This window comes from Drosophila willistoni, assembly GCF_018902025.1.
Source record: "Drosophila willistoni isolate 14030-0811.24 chromosome 2R unlocalized genomic scaffold, UCI_dwil_1.1 Seg167, whole genome shotgun sequence".
NCBI classification, from domain to species: domain Eukaryota; kingdom Metazoa; phylum Arthropoda; class Insecta; order Diptera; family Drosophilidae; genus Drosophila; species Drosophila willistoni.
Window position 1 is genome coordinate 2,741,781 of NW_025814050.1, and position 22,537 is coordinate 2,764,317.

Genomic DNA, 22,537 nt, shown 5'->3' on the forward strand with positions numbered 1-22,537 from the left:
CTAGAAGTATTGATGGAATCTCTAATACGTTTCAGTAATTAGTATCAACTTATTTATACTCAGTGATGCGAAAAGTATATAAGTCATGCTGGTACGAAATAAGCAACATAACTAAAATAATCTAAGTAAATAAAATTGATACTTGAATTTTGATTGACATACAATATTAAAACAAATGTAACTGCATTGCACACTATGGAGCCTTTTGGCTTGTATTTTTTGATTACGACCCTGTTTCGTAACTAGGTACAGACCATTAAATATACATACATTACTATCTGACCATCAATTCAAATTACGCTGTATTTGCCGGAACTCATAAAAGAACGACAATCAATTGTCAATCGATTCAGTACCTCGAATATGTCAGACCTAGTTAGAGCTCTCGTGCGGACTATATACGCCTATATGCGTCTTTTGGGACTAAAAAACTTTGAGATAGATTTTAATACCGGAAAAACATGGACCACACGCAGTGGCACTATTTTTGCGGCTGTTATGAATATGTTGTTGTTCTCTCTTCTACCAATACAAATATTGAAACATAATACATCGATATTTCAAAACAAAGTGCTCTATCAATACGTTTTTATGCTAATGTCTTCGATACGGGTTGTCGGAGTGTTTGCTATTTTGTTTTTTGGATGGTTAAGGCGTTACCAGATGAGAGTGTTAGTTAGTCAAGTCAATCAACTAATTGTAAAAAGGCCGCAGATAAAAGAGATCATTCGCAGTCGTGTACTATTGAAAATAGTTTTTGCCTCTCTTACAGAACTTATGCACATTTACGTGGCTTACCTGTTTAATATAAAAGTCGAAGCTACATACGCTTTTATTCTGGTTGGCATATCAGCATCGATAATTAATCTTGTGACTTCTCAAATGTGCCTTATTTCCTTAATTATAGGCACACAATATGAACTTCTCAATGCGGACATGAGTGCTATACTTGATGAGATAAATGCACCACATCAGCCATTATACCATTATTATAATCTGGCAGATCGCATAAATAACATAACCCAAATGCAGCAATATTTAAAAACTCTTCAGCAAAGAATTTTCAAGATTTTTGAAATCCAAGCAGTTTGTATTATTACCACATACTTTCTTTCGTCAATATCCAGCATTCACTTTACATACAGTGCCTACAAATTTGGCTACAAAGCAATGTCCCTCTCACTGTTCAATTTCATTATGGCCATCATTTATGGTTGTTTCTATCACTCTGATGGATGCTTTAATATTTTCATAATATTCAATTTACTAGACACACAATCTAAAATGATATCGCAAATAGCAAGTCGTACCCTCTTTCCATTGGAATTGGACAAGCGGATCGATGCAGCTGTAAGTATTCAATAGACTAGACAATTGTTTTCCTTTTACCAATCTCTATTTCTCATTATTAGATTGAAAATCTCCAGCTACAACTAGTGTGCCACCCATTCAAATTTACCGTGCTGGGGCTGTTCAATCTAGATCAAAGTACAGCTGTCCTAGTGGCAAATGCTTTAATGATCAATGCAATTTTTCTTATACAATATGATATTGCAAACAATACAACTGTGAAATTTTAAGATGAGATCAATAAAATTAAGTATAACGAAATTTGTATAATCAAGAAACAGACTAGAAATCATAGCAAACCAGTTCAGTGGCAAAGTGACAAGCAAAAATACAAAAATACAAAAATGGTTCTCGAAAGTACTATGATATGTTTTGACAACAGCGATTTCCAAAGAAATGGAGATTACTTTCCAACTCGTCTTAGCGTCCAGAAAGACGGCATTAATCTTCTCTGCCTTACCAAGTTAAGGGCGAATCCAGAAAACAATGTTGGTCTAATGTCTCTGTCTAATACCGTAGAAGTGCTGGCCACCCTGACAACTGATGTGGGTCGCATATTTTCCAAGCTGCATCTAATTCAACCAAAAGGAAATATAAACCTTATAACTGGAATACGGATTGCCCATTTAGTGTTAAAGCATCGCCAAGGCAAGAACCATAAAATGCGCATTGTTGTTTTTGTCGGCTCGCCTTTGCAAAACGAGGAGGGAGAGTTGGTTAAGCAAGCAAAACGTCTTAAAAAGGAGAAGGTCAATGTAGATATTGTCAGCTTTGGCGATCATGTCAATAACAACGAGACGCTGACTGCATTTATCAACGCTCTAAACGGTAAGGATGGCACCGGCTCCCATCTAGTTAGTGTTCCCCGTGGATCTGAATTATGCGAGGCTTTGCTATCTTCGCCAATTATCCAGGGTGAGGATGGCCTGGGTGGCGCTGGTCTAGGTGGTAATGCGTTTGAGTTTGGTGTCGACCCCAACGAAGATCCGGAGCTTGCACTCGCTTTGCGAGTCTCAATGGAAGAACAACGCCATCGTCAGGAGAGCGAACAACGTCGTGCTAGTGCGGATAATTCTGGTTCAGCCAGTGCTGATGTTGCACCACCAGCAGCAAGCGCAGGGGAACGAGGCGGCACAACAGGAATCGCTATTCCCGAATCAAACTCGGAGGAAGCTATGCTACAAAGGGCCCTAGCACTGTCCATTGAAATTCCCGAAGATAATTTGTCAGATTTCGCCAACATGACCGAAGAGGAACAAATCGCTTTTGCTATGCAGATGTCGATGCAAGATGCTGCCGATGATATCGTTACCCAGCAGGCTAAGCGTCCAAAGACTGACGATGCTAATGCTCCAATGGATGTAGATGAGGATAACTCAGAGGTGATTGGTAACTCAGCATTTTTGCAGAGCGTTCTAGAAAATCTTCCTGGTGTCGATCCACAGTCTGAAGCTGTGCGTGATGCTGTTGGATCGCTCAACAAAGATAAGGACAAAAAGAGCGATGATAAGGACAGCCAAAAGAAATAATAATATAAAAAAAAATTCATCTCATACTAAATCTAATAAGCTTGATTAAATCATTGTAACCGCATTATATTCATTACAAATCATTTGGGAACGCTTGGAAAATTGTCCAACTCAAATGAAAGCGAAATTGGTGGACTGGTCTTTAAAACTTTACAATTTCGACTAAGCGTTATAAAATAAAAAGTTCTTTGCCATAAAGCTTGATAATTTTTTTTTTTTTGCCTAGTTTACCTTCTATATCAATTTGAAACCTCGCATTAAAGATAATTTCTGGTTAATTTTCAGAAGTAAGCGAATTGAGGCCATGATTTGCTTTGGAAAGATTTCAAGACAGGTCAGATGTTACTTTTCTTTATGTGAATTTTTAAATGAACGAGACATTATTGCATTAAATTAAAAATCTAAAAGACGCAATAAACGTTGCATTTTTTTAAAGTGCTCATTTTTTTTCAATTTGATGCGATTTATGCGATTGGTTAAACACTGTAAAGGTATATAATCATTAACATAAGCGAAGTTTGATATACATAACTTTTTTCATAGGTAACCTACACTCATGAATCATCTACAATTTGATTTTATAAAAGAAAAATTAAAAAAAATATTATAAATAAATTGTACTGTTTTGCACTCTTTTAAGTATTAGATTTTTGTTTTTACTTTTTAAACGGTGACCAAGGTTTTTATCTTTTTTTTTATTATACAAAAATGCAATTCGACACATGTTAGAAGCACCATCATATGAAAATTGTGTGTATTAGCCTCCCAAATGGCTTTTGTTAAGCCAAATGAAGTTAGCTCATATTTAATAACTTAATTTTTTTATACCATTAAATGGTTGAAATGGTATATTAAAGTCGCCAAAATGTAAGTAACAGACAGAAGCAATCTTTTCCCATGAAGTACAGTGCTTATCATATTTATAACCCACTTTTTAACGAAAAGAACACTTTCCCAAAGACATATTCCTCCAAAATCTTGAAAAATGAGTAGTTCAATATTTGAACTTTGAATAAAAGACAATCTTTTCATTTAAAATATTCAATTTAAAAACAATTTTATAAAAAGAAGTAGAAATAAAGAAAAATAAGCCCCCTTTTGCTGTATCAAAATTATAGCCCAATATCATGTTTTGGTCAACAGATTCCGAAACCGTTGCGGAATGATAGAAAAACGAATATTAATATTTAGTGCGGCCTCCAATTACCTTAGTTAACTGAAAAGTTCACTTTGCCATTGAAGCCACTTAATTTAACAAACGGTCTTTTTCGAAACTTTGCCATTCATTCAGAATTTGCGTTTTAAGATCTCCAACTGCCTCAAATAGGCGATTATTGGCATACAACCATCTTGTTTTCCATTTTCTATCCGATTGAGATCTGGAGAACATGATGTCAAGGACATCAACATGTCATTCCTCCAATACTCCCTTGTAAGTCTGCTTACATGGATTCTGCCGTTATCCTGTTGGAAAACCAGAAAATGGAATGAGACTACTATACAGAGCCCAAATATACTCGTCACTGTAATTCGGCTCCTTACAAACTTCAATTCCAAGGTACCAAATAAACAAAAAAGCTCCCCAAATCATGACAGAGCCACTTAAAAAGTTTCTACTGGTAAAAAACATAGGATCCATATTCAAATCATGCCAATAAGAATTAAACCCATCAGGACCATCCAGGTTAAACTGCTTCTCATCAGAAAATATGACCTGTTAGGGTAAAAATTTATAAATATGCTGTAAGCAAGAAGAGGATTATTCAAACGCACTTCTGTCCAATCGGTAGCGTTATGTCTTTCGGCAAAGTCGAGTCCAGCAACCTTGTGGCGACTTAGACACATGGGTGCTTTGGTCAACTTAGACCTCTTTATGATTCCTTTGTTCTAAAGTACTCGCCAAACAGTCATCGCAGACACAGATCCGCCCACATGTGAGGCCAAAGTTCTGCAAGAGGTTGATTTGTTGCTGGCTTTGTTAATAATTTTGCTTTTATTCCGCGCACTTAGCAACGGTTTTCGCCCAATTCGTTTTCCTGATCCATATTCTTCGTGACTGTCCAAAAAACGTTTAATAACACGTCGACTTCTTTTAAAATTTCGTGAAATACTTGAAATAGACTCTCCTAACTCATAAAGTGAGAAAATACGACCCCTTTTAGTTTAGTTTAGAGTGGCACTTCTTAAAAATTATCCAAATATACTTAATAACAATGTCTGTAAATCCTAAAGTCTGCCCCGCACTTAATAAAGACAAATTTGCTACTGTGGTCTATAATTATGATACACAAAGTTTAAGCTGCTGGTTGGGTTATAAATATGATAAGCACTGTATATTCTTGATATTCTTGGTCCAAGTAAATGCGATTTCGGAGTTAAGACAAGTTGGGATAAAATGCTTTGAAGAATTGAGAATATAAACTAAAAATTTTAAACCGATATTAAGGTTGGTTCAAAATTAACATATTTTTGTCAGTAGTTTCGGTGAGTTTAGTCGCACTTTTAGCATCACTACACAGGAACAGTCAAAGACCCAAGGAAAACTGTCTGTGTCAATTAAGTAAAAATTAGAAAGTAACTTTAGCTAGTTTAAGCCTTTTGAAAACCGTAAGCATATTTCAAGGATTTTTCTGGATTTCCTTTGATAAAATATTTCTCCATAAATTACTCCATCGATAGCTTTTGAGGCAGCTTTATGTATGTTATAGTGGTTCGATCCAGCCACTTATCAAACTTCATTTCTATTACTGAATGAGTACTATATACTACGACCTACAAGTGAACACATTTTTGTTAAAAAAAAGTAAAACTGAGACACAATTTATTTAAACAAGATTGGAGATTGGAGAAGGGTGAATTAAGTCTAAACGAGAATCATTCTACTCGTTTAAGCAGATTGTTCGCAGAATGGCCTCCACCACAGAATACGGGTCGCAGTTAGAGCTTGGCCGACGATCCTCGAAATATCCTTTGCCGTTATTATTGACACTACGTGGAATCCGTATGCTGGTGTATCGATCGGCCACACCAACGCTAAAATCGTTAATAGAGCTCGTGCTACCATTGCCAGTTAAACGCCGGATATTATCTGTGCCCTGTTTAGGATCATAGACACGTATATGACGCTCATGGCATTTGGAAAGCTTGTCGATGGCCTTCTCAATTTCATGAATTCCTCCATCCTCACGCATGGCCTTCGTTGAAACATTGGTGTGGGCTCCAGCGCCACTCCAATCGCCAGGCATTGGCTTGGGATCCAGAGTAACAACAATCTACAATACAAAGATGGAATATAATTTTATTTCTACACATGCAAGTGGGACGAAGTTGTGAACTCACACCAAATTCTTCTGCGATGCGATGCAACAGAAAGCGGGCCATCCAAAGGTCATCAGCGACGGTAATACCCGTACACGGTCCCACTTGAAATTCCCATTGGGCTGGCATACTTTCGGCATTAGTACCGAACACCTTGATGCCAGCATACAAACAGGCACGATAATGAGCATCCACAATGTCGCGACCAAAAACCTACAAAAAGGATATGGAGTGACAAACATGTTGAAATTTAGTGTCTGCGAAACTTACCTTGTTGGCACCGACACCACAGTTGTAAGGTCCTTGTGGTCCAGGATAACCGTTCTTGGGCCAACCCAATGGATGGCCATCGAAATCGAGAAACGTGTACTCTTGCTCAATGCCGAACCAGGGCTCGGCGTCCGCACACTTATTACACACCTCCAAACACGACTTGCGCTTGTTAGTTTGTGTAGGACTACCATCCAATTTGTATGTATCGCACATGACCAGAATGTTATTGCTACGACGGAAAGGATCCTTGTAGATGGCCACTGGTTGAAGATAGGTCTCTACATTTCGGGTCTTGCCCTGAAAATGACCAGGGAAATCCCAAACGGGCAAATCTGGTATAAAAAATGCACAACATTTTATACAGATTCTCATAAGCAATTATTTTGAGTCAAATTTTTGAGTCATCATATCCAGTGAACATAATATTAACACATTTTAATCTGTTACTGCCATGACGAACTGACACCCAATTCGTTTTTAACTGGGTACGAAGCATTTTGTCAGAAGAAAGTCTGAGTATATTAACTTTTCATCCTGACCTAAGAGACTCGTTAGCATATTGATTAGAATGGGATTAGTACTTACCCTTTGGGCTTGTAGGTATGAAGTCTAGGGTTCGATCCTTGCAGCGCAGATCCATGCCAGTGCCATCGATCCAGACGTATGTTGCCTGGACAACATTCTCCTGCAGTGGCAATGTCGCATACCGACCCAATATGTTCTTATTGATCTGGGCATTAGGCGAGTCTCCGAGTGTTTTAGCTGACATACTAAGAGTTTGATTTAAATTCAAAAACAACGGATATCAATTCGTCTGTCCTGTGTGCTGTGGGTTGGATTAGATTATTTAGATTCCTTTGCGGATTATATTTTTCTTCTCCTTAGCTGAGTGTTATTTTAGTTGCTCACGCAGAAGTTACTGGATAACGTCTGTGCCGAAAAGCGTTATTTCAACTCAATTTATATTTATAGGTAGCACTTAATACCAATAACAAAACCACCAAAGACAAAATGGAAATAAATTTCCATTTCTGATTGCTAGACAACCAAAACAAAAATATAGATAAATTCGAAATTATAAATTATTCATTGATTCTCCGGCACGTTTTTTTATTTGCCGTTATTTTTTAATTTTCTTACACTTAAATAACGCAACGAATTAAACAATTTCTTTGTATACCCTTGCAAAAAAGGGTATATTCATTTTGGCCAGAAGTGTGCAACCCATAAAAGGAAGGATCTCCATATATAGTATATATATAAAGCTTATATCTGAAACTGCATATGCGATTCTATATACTGCATGGGTTGTATATCTCGGATTCAATCGGATCGGATACTATATCAAGCAAATCACAAAAAGTGGCTTTTTACAATAATTTAATTATTTTCTAAAAAAAAAAACTTGATAAAATTTTATATACTCCCTAGAAAAATTGCTATTTATGGTGTTTGCAAGAGAAGTAGCGACTAACTTTAACTCTTAGGTTCAGTCTGATAACAATAAAACAAGATCAACTTAACTCCAAGCAACGTAAACCACTGACATGATAAGACTTTTCTTAAATTTTTTTACAGTGAAGTTTTATAATCAATCGAAATTTGATTTTTTTTTGAGCAACATTAAGAAACACGACCACTGTTCGTGAAATTTGAATTTAAATAATGGACTCGATTGACGAACAAGAAAACTGATATGATGTTCCCTTCCGCAAAGCACGTGCGAAATCGGAGTCTGGCTTTAAGATGTTAATTGCCGGCTTTTATACCAGTAACCCAAAATGGGAAACTAATGACGTCGTATGTATGTATTATTTATGTATTTAAATTCTTGGCCAGTATCAACAGTGGGATTGATCCATACATACGAGTATATCTCACAAAGATCACGTTATTCAGCGTGGCGACGACTTCCTCTTTCATTTTGGCATAAATTAAAATTTTTATGTTCCCGTGTTATTTTAATTCGCGTTTTTGTTAAAAAGAAAGAGAAACAAAATGTTAGTTAGTAAGTATTTTGTTGCAGACATTAAAAAGTGATAATAAATTTAAAACTATTAATACTTTTATTTGCCAACTCGTGTGACGAAAGTAGACAGACTGTAATAAATTTTAAATTTATTCCATAAATTGCCATATTTGTAGTGTAGTGACCAGAGTCCCAAAGACATACCAACAACATCATACATCTCATTAAAGTAGTATACATCTGATAAAACAAATCTGTTTCTTAATACTACTTACTTAGTGCTCTCACTGTTGCTCATTTGGCACTGGTGTCTCCATTTTAAGGCCCATCTTACCCATTTAATATTTGTCTGTCACAACTGTCCCAATAATTGGATTTTCCCATGCCTTAATATTTTATAGTTACTATTGCAATTCGTTGAACCTGGTTAGCATTAATGACATGTCTTGTAACTATCATTATTTAGGATCAGCTTAATTCGTCTGCTCAATGCACAGTAGGTTAAAATTAGTTAATTTAATAGTGATTCGTAAAAACATGATATAGCTTAGGTTTTATCTAACTGCGAATGAAAGCAACTATGAATAAAATAGAATAAAATCTAAAACCATATTATAATCGAAAAATTAAATAAGAAAATATCAAAAAAATAAATAATTTCAACTCGGGTTACGTTAGATTTGGCTTCAGAATAATAAGAAAGAAATACGTAAATCGTAAATTTTATTTTTACAATATGCGGAAAATAGTTTATTTTTGAACATTTAATTTTATTAGTTAAATTTTTACTTCAAAAAATAAAAACACCTTTAAAATATTTTGAGAGCTTGCCGAACAAAGTTTTTGCTTTTTTGGCTAAGATTATTAATATTAAATGAGCCAAATGACATCCTTAAATCTATAGGGGTTAAATTTTGTGGGTTTCGATTTGCATACTATATATTATAATAAAGCCACTATGCATCACCGTGTGCCTAAGTTCAGACACCTTAATACTCAGATATGAACATCTGCCAATTGCTTTCCAATGCGTATATCGTATGACCTGCTATAAAAGCGCCAACCAATTGTCAATAAATTTAGTACCTTCAGAATGCCGGACCTAGTCAACTGTTTCTTGCGAGTCGTTTACGTCTATACCTGGCTTTTGGGACTAAGGAACTTTGACATGGATTTAAATACTGGCAAAACTTGGACCACACGCAGTGGAACATTTTTTGCGGCTGTGATTAATATATTGTGGTTTAGTTTACTACCGATACAAATATTCCTATACGACGCATCGATAAAACGAGCACAAGTGCTTTATGATTATGTTTTTATGCTAATGTCTATGATACGGATTGTCGGAGTCTTTATCATTTTGCTTATGGGATGGTTGCGTCGCTGTCAAATAAGAGTATTAGTGTATCTAGTTAGCCAATTAATAGTGAAAAAGCAGCAAGTGAAGGACGTCGTTCGCAGTCGTATTCTATGGAAGATTATATGCACCCTTGTTTCAGAAATTCTACATTTTTATGTGGCTTATCTACTTTATTTGAAAATTGGAGCTATTTATAGTCTTATATTAATTGGTATATCAACATCGATAATTAATCTTCTGTCGTCTCAATTGTGCTTTTTATTACTGATAATAAGGACACAATACGAACTACTTAATGCGGATTTACGTGATATCCTTGATGAGCTACATGCTCCACACCAGCCATTATATCGTTACTATAATCTGGCAGATCGTATAAACAATATAACACGAGTGCAGCATTATTTGATAACTCTCACACAGAGAATATTTCAGATTTTTGAAGTCCAAGGTTTTTGTGTAATTTGTATAAACTTTCTGACATCAATTGCCAGCATTCACTTTACATACACAGCCTACAAATATGGCCACGACAGCATGTCCCTCTCATTCGTTAACCTCATTACGATTTTCATATGGGGCCTGTTCTATCACATCGATGGATGCGTCAATGTTCACATATCATTGACTGTACTGGATACACGAGCCGAAATGATATCCCTAATGGCACATCGCTCACTATTTCCTTTAGAATTGGACAAGCGAATTGATGCAGCTGTAAGTTGTTTATTAGAATATACATCTATTTCATGTCGCCTAATCTCCTTCTCGTTTTTTTCTTAGTTGGAAAGTCTGCAACTACAATTAATATGCCAACCCTTGAAATTTTCATTATTGGGCCTATTCACCATAGAGCGCAGAAATGCTGTTTTAGTAGGCAACGCTTTGGTTGTAAATGCAATTTTTCTTATACAATATGATATTGCAAATTATTTTTAAGTGTACGTAGTTTACGTGTTCATTAAATTGAACACCAAATACAAAAACGTATATTATTAACAAAGATCTCAGCATCTTTTTAAACCACTACTAATATAACTTGTTGGACTTCAAAAACACAAAAAAATGAGGAAAATTTTCTGTTATCCCGCTTCAACTTTCAATATGTGACCAAGCAACAGCTCTACCTATGTATGTATACACGATATCTATACAAGTATACTTTTTGTGGTCTTTCACTCATTTCCTAAACGTTGTTGTCGTCAAATCGCTAGTACCTTTAATGTAAACAGTATTCAAAAGAAGGATAGATAGTTTTAATCCATTTTGAAACGTCGTACCTCTATTGAATTCCGTTCACAATTTCAACCAAAATAACTTTGCAATAATTATTAATTTAATAACAATTTGGAAATCAAGCTAAAACGTGTTCTTAACTAACTGTAAGAACAAAACTTATAATTGCTTAGGATTCTAAATATTATATAGTAATGACTAATTGAAAATAGAAAAGTGTGTATTTTAATGTTAAAAAAGTAAATAAAATTACAATTGTTACAGCGGTTGCTTCACGGCACTAAGGAATATTCAGTAATTTTTAAAGAATTTACTGAATAACTCAATTTTCGTATGTTTTTACGCATTAAGCGCCACCAGCCCAAAAAAGTATGCTATATTTCTGAAAGCACAAACTGACTGGCATTAGTATTTTATTTCACCTACTTTTGCTTTATTTGAGGAGAGAACATATTTTTCTTGTTGCGCCATTGTTGTATATAAAAATTCGCACTTTAATAAACCAGTACTTAACATTGTCCTTACTTTACTTGTGGCACCTTCATCAAGTTAAGAGTCGCGATTTGGTATACCCAATAATATCAAGCTCGTTGTGTTAGTTTAATTCATTTTTATTTCAAAATGAGCGCTTGAGGGCTAATAACAAACCAAAATCAATAATAAAATAAAGTTGATTCGTCAAACTATGTATACCATGCATTAACTAGACTATTTGCGTTAGATTGCAATACTTTAAACATTATTAAATTTTTCTGTTAAAATGACATGGGTAAATACATTTATTTGTTCATGCTGCTTAGAAATTGGTGTTTGGAAGCCAACCTAGATATCACCTTGAAATTTACAATATTAATGTATTAATGCAACTACATTTAATCCAGAAAAACCAAGTTAACTTTCGGAATCAGCGAACTTCTTGGACAATGGCGTCAAGAGTAACGATGTTATTGATATAAGTCACTGTTTTCAAGTGACCGCTCCTATAAGAGGCATATAATATTATTACCCGATCTTAATGAAATTTTGCATAGTATATTAAACTGACAAATACATATTAACTTTTAGCTTTAAGTTGGTCAAATAAAATCTGCTCATAACTTTGTCGATTCTATGGGAGCAATACATACATATATGTAAAGTATATAGAAGTAGCTTTAAAGACTTAGGAGTTTGCGTTGATCCAGACGGATGGAAAGTCAGACGGATGAACGGATATGGCTATAAGAAGTTATCTCTTGCTGATAAAGAATATATACTATACATTAATATACTTCCTTCTATGCTTTGTAATGGTATAAAAAAATGTGTAAACACCAAACCTTGCAGTTGAATTCTGTAATAAATTCTTGGTTGGAAAAAAGTAAACATTTTTGGACCACTATGCATCCTTCCACTAAAACGCATTAAGCAGTCACCAACTGAACGACACAAGGAGCTGACTTATAAATTCTTGGTTATTTTCTTGGGTTTTGGGTCTTGCAAAGTTAGCTTAACTGTAGTTTCTGGAAATATTGTCTGTCAGTCGCGAATAAATATTCGAAAAACTAAAAGGAGGTGCTAATATAGGGCTAGTGGTCTCTACTAGACATATTAAACTGACCCAAACAAGAAAACAAATCATACAAATATCATCAAAGTACGCCAATATAATCGAAGCAAAATGAACCTGTGCCAACATATTAAGCCAGATTAAATAACGTTGATTTTAGGTCTCCGGGAAACTATGAAACTATCAATTGGGACCGCCAACTATGCGAAATTGGTCTGAGGTTCAAGCAAATCGAAAAATCAGCAAATCAAATGAATTATTATTAAATGGAAACCCAACTTCCCTCTCACTTAATTCTGCCAACACTTTATCATTATATCGAATCCTTGGCAACATTTTGCCATTTGTCGCCCATTTTTCTGACTTAGTTTCCTTGCTCTAACGAAAAAGAAATCTCTGTATATATGTATATGTATAGAAAAATAAAAAAAGAGAACGGAAAGAGAAAAACTTCTCTGTGATTTTTTCAATCAAAATTTCAAAGCCAACTTAAGCTGAGCAGGATTTGGTGAATGTGTTTGCCAATGCTGGTTGGTCCCTTGGCACTATAGTGGGTAGTGCCACCCAGACTGAGTCCCTTACTCTACCCTAAAATGTAATCGCGACCCGCGTCTGCTATATTTGTTTGTTTCTGTGTGCTTTGTCTTATTTTCATTTCGTTTTGCTGGTTTTTATTTGTTGTCTGTTATCTATTTGTGTTTGCTTTTCTTTCGCCATAAGGCGACAATCGTTGTCCCGTCCCCATCCATTCCGGTCTCCATCATATCATCAACATGCCATCATCATCACCATCAGCATTTTGCTGCGGTAATCCAAGGATGATGATATTCCCTAAACTAAATCAAAACGAAATCGAATCGAATTTATTGTCATCTTCATTTTCATGCGCCTCAGATTATATGCCACAGATTTTCCGTCTCCCAAACCCAAAGGTTTCAATTTCGGTGTGAACTTTCGCTTTTCGGTTCAGGGCATAAGACACGCTCTGTAAGTGTGGGTGTTGGTGTGGTTATCTTTGTGTGGGTGTGTGAGGCGAGGGCGGGTTAAGATTGTTGTTTCAGTTGGCCCGAAGCTACAGGTTTTGATGATTGTTGATTCACGGTTTAGGATACTCGGTGCTTTGACATTTGTGCACAGCGCTTTATTTTCTGCTTATCGTTTTTTGCAGCATTTTCTTTCTTCTTTTCACTGGCTTTCTTTTTCACTATCTCCTTCTCTCTCTCTCTCTCTTTCTCGCTCTTTCTCTCTTCATGCAAGTGAAAGTTCGCATGTTGCATGCAATTTCTTCGGAACCAAATTAAATTTCTAACTACTTAATTGTTGGCTAACTAAGTATGTGTGTAAGGAAAAGGCATTCGTGCAACTGACAAAACCCATGTGTGGCACGTGGAAACCGCGTTGCAATTGCAGCTCGTCCTAGGCCCACATTCTCATTCTGAATCTGAAATCCGGTTTTGTCTGCTGTTGGCGTTGCTCAACGATTCTCTGCTGTTGACAGCATTGGTTGGTGGTTTTCCTTATCACTCCCTCACACCTCCCTCCCACCCCATGCGACTCATTGCCCACTTTTAGATGTGCGTGTGTGCCCATTGATTTTATAGCCTTGCACATTTTATCATCATAATTTTATTTCCCTTTTTTTTTGCAACTTGTTTGCAATAATTTTGTTGCATGTCTGATTGCGGCTTACCACAAATCCCACACAAAGAGGTCAAATACATCATCTTAGGAATGGACTGAAAAGTGTTATTTATTATTATAAACATTTCTCATTTTGATTTTGATTTGAAAATGAAAATATCAAAGAAGCTAACTGCAACCCAAAATGTCCCTTTACTCTCTTCAGAGTGGGCTCGAACTGAAATTTTTAAACAAGTCAGGCCCTTTGCTGAAATCCTATCCTAAACCAGACGCCTAAAACAATTTTAGAAAAACTTTAGAGAACTTTTAAGAGAGTTTTGCGTACTATTCATTAACAGATAAAAAAAAAGAAATCATTTGTTTGTCCTAAAAGTAACGGGAATATATAGTATAGTTTAGTTTTGTTTTTTTGTTTTTTTCTTTAAATCTGGCATTAAAAATTTAAAAAAAGCTATAAGTTGATTTAGGGTCTACAAATAGAGTTTCTTTCTTTCGTTACTTTCTAAGATGAACGGCATCGGGTTTGCACCTCTCATCGTCTCTTGGGTTTGACAGGATCTGGCTAATAGAATACACAAGGTACTTTTTAAGTCTTTTTATTCCAATTCCATTCTTGTGACATCGAGTGTACATCAAGTTAGTCATCTTGGCCCACTGCTTTTCCCACTATTTATTAATGATATTATTCATTATTCATTCTCGTGGACCTTTGTATGCTGACGATGTCAAACTTTGGCTCACCTATATTGACATGGACTCGTTTACTCGGCTACAAGCTGATCTATCCACAATATTTTCACCACGGTCGTAAAGGCGATGAATGTTCTTCTTAGAGTATAGATCTTTCATTTGGTCACCTTAATAAGAGTCGCACCAGACTAGACTTGAATCCGTTCAAAAGCGGTTATTGCTATTTTCTCTTTGTGGCTTAAGCTGGAATCGCAATGTCGTAAAGTTTGTACTTCCATCCGTCCGTTTGAAGACTCGTATATTATATGACCAGCTCCACCAAATTTGGTATATAGACTTATGTAGTATTTATGGTGATTAAGTTTATTTCAAACTTTACTTTGCCTACATCTAGCGTGCTGGTGTAAGAACATAGATATACAACATTTTTCTACTTTGAATCTGATGGTCTAGTAAGCTATGACTTCAAAAGTTTCATTTCTTTTTTAACATGGATAATGTGAACACCGAAAAATATTTAGTTTCTCTTGTTCAGTCGTACACAACAAAAAAAAACAAAACAAAAAAAAAAAAAAAAAAAAAATACAAAAAAAAAAATTTAAACTTTTTTACTCTTAGGTTAAGAATAAAGTGATGAATTAAATACACTCCTTATACGTCATTTCCGTTGAATAAGGTGAGTATATATCTATGATTTTAACCAATTCTAATTAACCTTGGAATGCATTCAGATGCTTCTTCAATCATTGGACGATGGATACAAGGTCTTCAATTATTGGGCAATGCTCGCATGGTTCATCAATCATTGGACGATGAATACAAGGTCTTCAATTATTGGGCAATGCTCGCATGGTTCGTCAATTATTGGACAATGGTTACGTTTTTATTCCATTATCTTCAATCAATAACACTAAACTGATCTGAGCTGCTTCGGTTGTAACTGATTTTGATTATATTTATTTTGATACTAGTCGCAACTTCTAGAATTCTTATTATTTAACAAAGGTACTACAGTCGGGATCGATCGAAATTGGCATGGTAAAACATCCCAATTATTATTCTAGTGTTCTGTAGAGAACTGCATTGAGTCATTAATTTCTGCGATGCACTCAATCATTGAGCTTGATTTTGTTCGATGCCTTTTGTTCGATTCCTTTGCAAAGAGTGATCGCTCTTCACCGGTTCGAAACGAACGCTCACGGAAGCTCACCAAACGATGTCTTGTGCTTGGTTCTGTATGACCGCATGTTTTCCTTCAGCTTGAATAAGCGGATCGAACCTTTTGCTGATAAACCTTCCCTCCTTAATTAAACTTAGAATTATTGGTGTTATTTTTGCCGAAAAAGACACGCCTGAGTTATTGACTTGGGTTAATCTGTCAGCACCAATATATCTTTAACCTTTAACCTCTATTCTAGTAACTATATCTGTAATCTGCTCAGAGTCTTCTTTTACTTTACTTAAAATAAAATATCCTATAACCTATAACCAGAATTTGATTGGACAGAAAAAGTATAACTTTGCCTGCAATGTCAGAGATCTATCTTCGGGATCTAAAACGATTGGCGAGTTGTTGCTTCTTTTTATATCGTATGTTTGATAAAAAAAAACTTAATTTCTTTGTTCGTTCAATTTAAAGCGGAAGAGTTGTTTTTAAGAATATCATTGCCGTTTGTTTTCTTTTGAACATTAAAAAATAGCAAAAAAAGAAATGAATGCCGTCTTGAAATGATAATGAACCTAAAGGATTAATAGTGTTTAGAAAATAACGATGTTATTGGTAAGAGTCACCACCGATCGTGTCTATAGGAGCTATACAATATAGTTACCCGATCTTGATCAAGTTTGGCACAGTCATACATGCATATGTATATTAAAGCGACAAATATTTTATATCGCGCAAAGAGTAACCAAGTTATTCATATGATATAGCGTTCCGATCCGGTTGAACCCGATATATACAAACCGTCCAGTATATACAAGCCTACATGCGAAACTTTGTCGAAGTTGGCAGACGGACATGGCTATATGAACTCGACTCGTCGTGCTGATCAATAATATATATACTTTATATGGTCGGAGATGCTTCTTTCTGCACACTACTGGCCTGAAGTAATATATTTTAAGGGTATTAATATATTAAGAAGAAAACATGCTCGCTGAACATTTAATATAATTGATTCCGGATAGTAATTTTCTTAAGATAAAGCGGTATAAAGCTTTTTAATTGTGTATATTAATCAGATGTGAGCCAACGGTAGCTTGATAATGATTGGAAATATAGATGATGTATCGACTGACAGGCGAATTTTAAATAAAGTAGTTAAGTCACAATCCTTAAAGGTTTGTGTGGTTTGCACATATATCTGCAGGACTTTTGCATCCACATTTTCAGCGAAAAAAAGAGACATCAGCAGAAAAATATGTTGGTTGAACATTTTGCAGTTGTATTGAAAGTAAACTGTATAAAAATACATTTATCAGAGCCGCAAAGATATGGGTTTCGGTTTCCCTAGTATTGAAACCAATTTCCAAGTTTTTTAGACCCAAAAGCGCATATACGAGCCAGCCAAGCAAGTTCTGCTTGGCTACTGTACTGAGTCGATTGCCAATTGGTTGAGAGCATTTAACTACCAATATGAGGCTCTTGAACTGGCTTATGGGAATTCTGCAAGGTGATTGGAAAGAGTTGAATATTTAAGTGCTTGTTTGTTTCCTTTACCGTTTGGCCAAAGTCATTACAACGTAAATATAATTAATTGTGATCTATACACCTAAAAAGTAGGTAAAATATTTCCAGATGTATTTGAACCATAGAAACCATTTTCTACTGAAGGTGATATTTTTCTTCTTATTTACACATTTGTTTTGCTTCTTAGACTATCGAAGATTGATGCAACAAGTAAATTGTCATCTGACAGATAGAAATATAAAAGGTGCAAAAAAGTTGGAAACCGTTATAGTGGACGTGGACGAGAAGGCGCAGTAGGCTCTAGTGGCCTCTACGACACTTCCCACCTAAAGGACCCAAGGGGTGCAGCTATGTAACAATACACATGAGAAATAACAGACAAACAAATCATAATACTAAAATATATTAACTAAATTGGAGGGGTTAGATGTTTTAAGTAAAAGAAGAATCTGAGCAGATTACAGGCAATAGAATCAGAGCAGAAAATGTCCACAAGGCATAGTTACTAGAACAGCGGTTAAGGGTTAAAGGTATAATGGTGCTGACAGATTAACCTAAGTCAATAACTCAGGCGTGTTTTTTTAGGCAAAAATAACACCATTAACTCTAAGTTTAATTAAGGAGGGAAGGTTAATCAGCAAAAGGTTCGATCCGCTCAATGCGGTCATACAGAATCAAGTACAAGACAGCGTTTGGCGAGCTTCCGTAAGCGTTCGTTTTGAACCGGTGAAGAGCGATCACTCTTTGTAAAGGAATCGAACAAAAGGCATCGAACAAAATCAAGCTCAATGATTGAGTGCATCGCTAAATTTATGACTCAATGCAGTTCTCTACAGAACGCTAAAATAATAATTTGGATGTTTTACCATGCCACTTTCGATCGATCCCGACTGTAGTACCTTTGTTAAATAATAAGAATTCTAGAAGTTGCGACTAGTATCAAAATAAATATAATCAAAATCAGTTACAACCGAAGCAGCTCAGATCAGTTTAGTGTTATTGATTGAAGATAATGGAATAAAAACGTAACCATTGTCCAATAATTGACGAACCATGCGAGCATTGCCCAATAATTGAAGACCTTGTATTCATCGTCCAATGATTGATGAACCATGCGAGCATTGCCCAATAATTGAAGACCTTGTATCCATCGTCCAATGATTGAAGAACCATACAAGCATTGCCCAATAATTGAAGACCTTGTATCCATCATCCAATGATTGAAGAAGCATCTGAATGCATTCCAAGGTTAATTAGAATCGGTTAAAATCATAGATATATACTCACCTTATTCAACGGAAATGATGTGTAAGGAGTGTATTTAATTATCACTTTATTCTTAACCTAAGAGTAAAAAAGTTTAAAATTTTGTAGATTTGTATTTTTTTTTTTTTTTTTTTTTGTTTGTTTGTTGTTTACGACTGAACAAGGGAAACTAAATATTTTTCGGTGTTCACTTCATCCATGTTAAAAAAAAAATGAAACTTTTGAAGTCATAGCTTACTAGACCATCAGATTCAAAGTAGAAAAATGTTGTACATCTATGTTCTTACACCAGCACGCTAGATGTAGGCAAAGTAAAGTTTGAAATAAACTTAATCACCATAAATACTACATAAGTCTATATACCAAATTTGGTGGAGCTGGTCATATAATATCCGAGTCTTCAAACGGACGGATGGAAGTACAAACTTCACGACATTGCGATTCCAGCTTAAGCCACAAAGAGAAAATAGCAATAACCGCTTTTGAACGGATTCAAGTCTAGTCTGGTGCGACTCTTATTAAGGTGTCCAAAGAGTCAGAGTTCATGTAGCCATGTCCGTCTGCCATCTTCGACAAAGTTTCGCATGTAGGCTTGTATATACTGGAAGGCTTGTATATATCGGGTTCAACCGGATCGGAACGCTATATCATATGAATAACTTCGTTGCTCTTTGCGCGATATAAAATATTTGTCGCTTTTATATACATATGTATGACTGTGCAAAACTTGATCAAGATCGGGTAACTACATTGTATAGCTCCTATAGACACGATCGGTGGTGACTCTTACCAATAACTTCGTTATTTTCTAAACACTATAATATTTTAGGTTCATTATCATTTAGAGACGGCATTCATTTCTTTTTTTGTTATTTTTTAATGTTAAAAAAAAAACAAACGGCAATGATATTCTTAAAAACAACTCTTCCGCTTTAAATTGAACGAACAAAGAAATTAAGTTTTTTTTTATCAAACATACGATATAAAAAGAAGCAACAACTCGCCAATCGTTTTAGATCCCGAAGATAGATCTCTGACATGGCAGGCAAAGTTATACTTTTTCTGTCCAATCAAATTCTGGTTATAGGTCCTTTTATAAGGAGACTCTATGGATATTTTATTTTAAGTAAAGTAAAAGAAGACTCTGAGCAGATTACAGATATAGTTACTAGAATAGAGGTTAAAGGTTAAAGATATATTGGAGTACAGATTAACCCAAGTCAATAACTCAGGCGTGTCTTTTTCGGCAAAAATAACACCAATAATTCTAAGTTTAATTAAGGAGGGAAGGTTTATCAGCAAAAGGTTCGATCCGCTTATTCAAGCTGAAGGAAAACATGCGGTCATACAGAACCAAGCACAAGACATCGTTTGGTGAGCTTCCGTGAGCGTTCGTTTCGAACCGGTGAAGAGCGATCACTCTTTGCAAAGGAATCGAACAAAAGGCATCGAACAAAATCAAGCTCAATGATTGAGTGCATCGCAGAAATTAATGACTCAATGCAGTTCTCTACAGAACACTAAAATAATAATTTGGATGTTTTACCATGCCAATTTCGATCGATCCCGACTGTAGTACCTTTGTTAAATAATAAGAATTCTAGAAGTTGCGACTAGTATCAAAATAAATATAATCAAAATCAGTTACAACCGAAGCAGCTCAGATCAGTTTAGTGTTATTGATTGAAGATAATGGAATAAAAACGTAACCATTGTCCAATAATTGACGAACCATGCGAGCATTGCCCAATAATTGAAGACCTTGTATTCATCGTCCAATGATTGATGAACCATGCGAGCATTGCCCAATAATTGAAGACCTTGTATCCATCGTCCAATGATTGAAGAAGCATCTGAATGCATTCCAAGGTTAATTAGAATTGGTTAAAATCATAGATATATACTCACCTTATTCAACGGAAATGACGTATAAGGAGTGTATTTAATTCATCACTTTATTCTTAACCTAAGAGTAAAAAAGTTTAAATTTTTTTTTTTTTGTATTTTTTTTTTTTTTTTTTTTTGTTTTGTTTTTTTTTTGTTGTGTACGACTGAACAAGAGAAACTAAATATTTTTCGGTGTTCACATTATCCATGTTAAAAAAGAAATGAAACTTTTGAAGTCATAGCTTACTAGACCATCAGATTCAAAGTAGAAAAATGTTGTATATCTATGTTCTTACACCAGCACGCTAGATGTAGGCAAAGTAAAGTTTGAAATAAACTTAATCACCATAAATACTACATAAGTCTATATACCAAATTTGGTGGAGCTGGTCATATAATATCCGAGTCTTCAAACGGACGGATGGAAGTACAAACTTCACGACATTGCGATTCCAGCTTAAGCCACGAGGAGCAAATAGCAATTACCGCTTTTGAAAGGATTCAAGTCTAGTCTGGTGCGACTCTTATTAAGGTGACGAAATGCAGTATAAGAAACAAATTCAATAAGTCCTATATAAATGATCGTTCCGAAAAATACTTTTAGTCAGGAAGCTATTTCTTTTCAATTGTTACCAAACTATATGATTACCACATTCATAAAAAATAATTCACAGTTCAGTCGTTTAATTGAACGGAAATCAATATAATTGCATGCTATATGTCATTTACCGTAAATATTACTAAAAACGAGAAATATTCCTTGCAATTGACCACTCTCAAAAGCTGATTGACACATAACGCAGAAGCTTACTTTTAGCCGAGACACAAACAAACTATTTTAGCCAAGTTTCAAACTCTTTCGATAATGTAAATTTAATAACTTGAAAACAGGCACTAATTTAAAATTTGTATTTAATGCGTCTGAGCTCTTCTATTATTTTCTCCAAAATTACATAACCAATTTACTCTTGTAGCCGACGTAGTAATGCAAGTTGCGGGCTCATCAACACGTAATTAAATTGTCTATTCAAACAGCTGTATAAAATTGAAAATGGTAAAACAGACGCCAGATTTAGAATAATAACAATTTTGTTTGCACTTTAAAGCCGTATCAATACTTAGTCGTTCCTGCACCAAACTCTCCTCTATTTACATTCTTGATAATCTTGTCTATAGAGACATCAGGCCACGCACATTTGATAAGATATAGGAGATCGTTTTTAAAACCATTAACAGATCAACTTGCCCTTTATATTAAATCTTGCAGACAACCCCAGAGAAATAAAACAGAACGGGTACTTTAGAATTTTATATTGTACCATATAAAAAAAGGACTTGCTAAAGATCTCTAACAATGAAGTGGCCATCCATTTCTTCAGCTTTGCCAATTACTTTTAGCTCCATTTAGTTGTAATTTTTATACCCTTGCAAAAAGGGTATATTAATTTTGGTATATTAATTGAAGCATTTCTGACCATATAAAGTATATATATTCTTGATCAGCACGACGAGACGAGTTCAAATAGCCATGTCCGTCCGTCCGTCTGGATCAACGCAAACTCCTCCTAGACCGTAAGAGCTACAGAGCTGAAATTTTGCATGTAGGCTTGTATATACTGCAGGCGTTGTATATCTCGGATTCAGCCGGATCGGATCACTATATCATATAGCTCCCATACAAATGACAAAGTCACGAACAGTGACTTTTCTTAATAACTTCGTTATTTTCTGAGCTATTGTCATAAAATTTAATATTGGTGAGTTAATTACACAT

At 35.2% G+C, this 22,537-nt stretch overlaps 3 protein-coding genes and 3 long non-coding RNA genes across 6 annotated transcripts; 3 read left to right on the plus strand and 3 right to left on the minus strand.

Annotated features, from left to right (window-relative positions):
- The first annotated feature begins 1,284 nt into the window (after positions 1-1,284).
- LOC124460180 (putative gustatory receptor 59c) lies at positions 1,285-1,625 on the plus strand. Its single transcript, XM_047010554.1, has 2 exons — positions 1,285-1,350; positions 1,413-1,625. Exons 1-2 carry the CDS (start codon positions 1,285-1,287, stop codon positions 1,578-1,580), a joined length of 234 nt encoding a protein of 77 aa, XP_046866510.1. The 3' UTR covers positions 1,581-1,625.
- Positions 1,626-1,643: 18 nt separating this feature from the next.
- Positions 1,644-2,884, plus strand: LOC6644329 (26S proteasome non-ATPase regulatory subunit 4). The gene has a single exon (XM_002066552.4). It carries the CDS (start codon positions 1,695-1,697, stop codon positions 2,877-2,879), a length of 1,185 nt encoding a protein of 394 aa, XP_002066588.1. The 5' UTR covers positions 1,644-1,694; the 3' UTR covers positions 2,880-2,884.
- Positions 2,885-5,707: 2,823 nt separating this feature from the next.
- Positions 5,708-7,239, minus strand: LOC6644330 (glutamine synthetase 2 cytoplasmic). The gene is made up of 4 exons (XM_002066553.2): positions 7,056-7,239; positions 6,468-6,802; positions 6,219-6,410; positions 5,708-6,151 (listed from the first exon to the last, which is right to left on the minus strand). Exons 1-4 carry the CDS (start codon positions 7,237-7,239, stop codon positions 5,759-5,761), a joined length of 1,104 nt encoding a protein of 367 aa, XP_002066589.1. The 3' UTR covers positions 5,708-5,758.
- Positions 7,240-15,502: 8,263 nt separating this feature from the next.
- On the plus strand, positions 15,503-15,895 carry LOC124460286. Its single transcript, XR_006954209.1, has 2 exons — positions 15,503-15,594; positions 15,650-15,895. It is a non-coding gene; the product is annotated as an uncharacterized LOC124460286 (long non-coding RNA).
- Positions 15,896-18,537: 2,642 nt separating this feature from the next.
- LOC124460295 lies at positions 18,538-19,003 on the minus strand. The gene is made up of 2 exons (XR_006954225.1): positions 18,898-19,003; positions 18,538-18,842 (listed from the first exon to the last, which is right to left on the minus strand). It is a non-coding gene; the product is annotated as an uncharacterized LOC124460295 (long non-coding RNA).
- Positions 19,004-20,483: 1,480 nt separating this feature from the next.
- LOC124460279 lies at positions 20,484-20,887 on the minus strand. Its single transcript, XR_006954203.1, has 2 exons — positions 20,785-20,887; positions 20,484-20,729 (listed from the first exon to the last, which is right to left on the minus strand). It is a non-coding gene; the product is annotated as an uncharacterized LOC124460279 (long non-coding RNA).
- Positions 20,888-22,537: the final 1,650 nt, after the last annotated feature.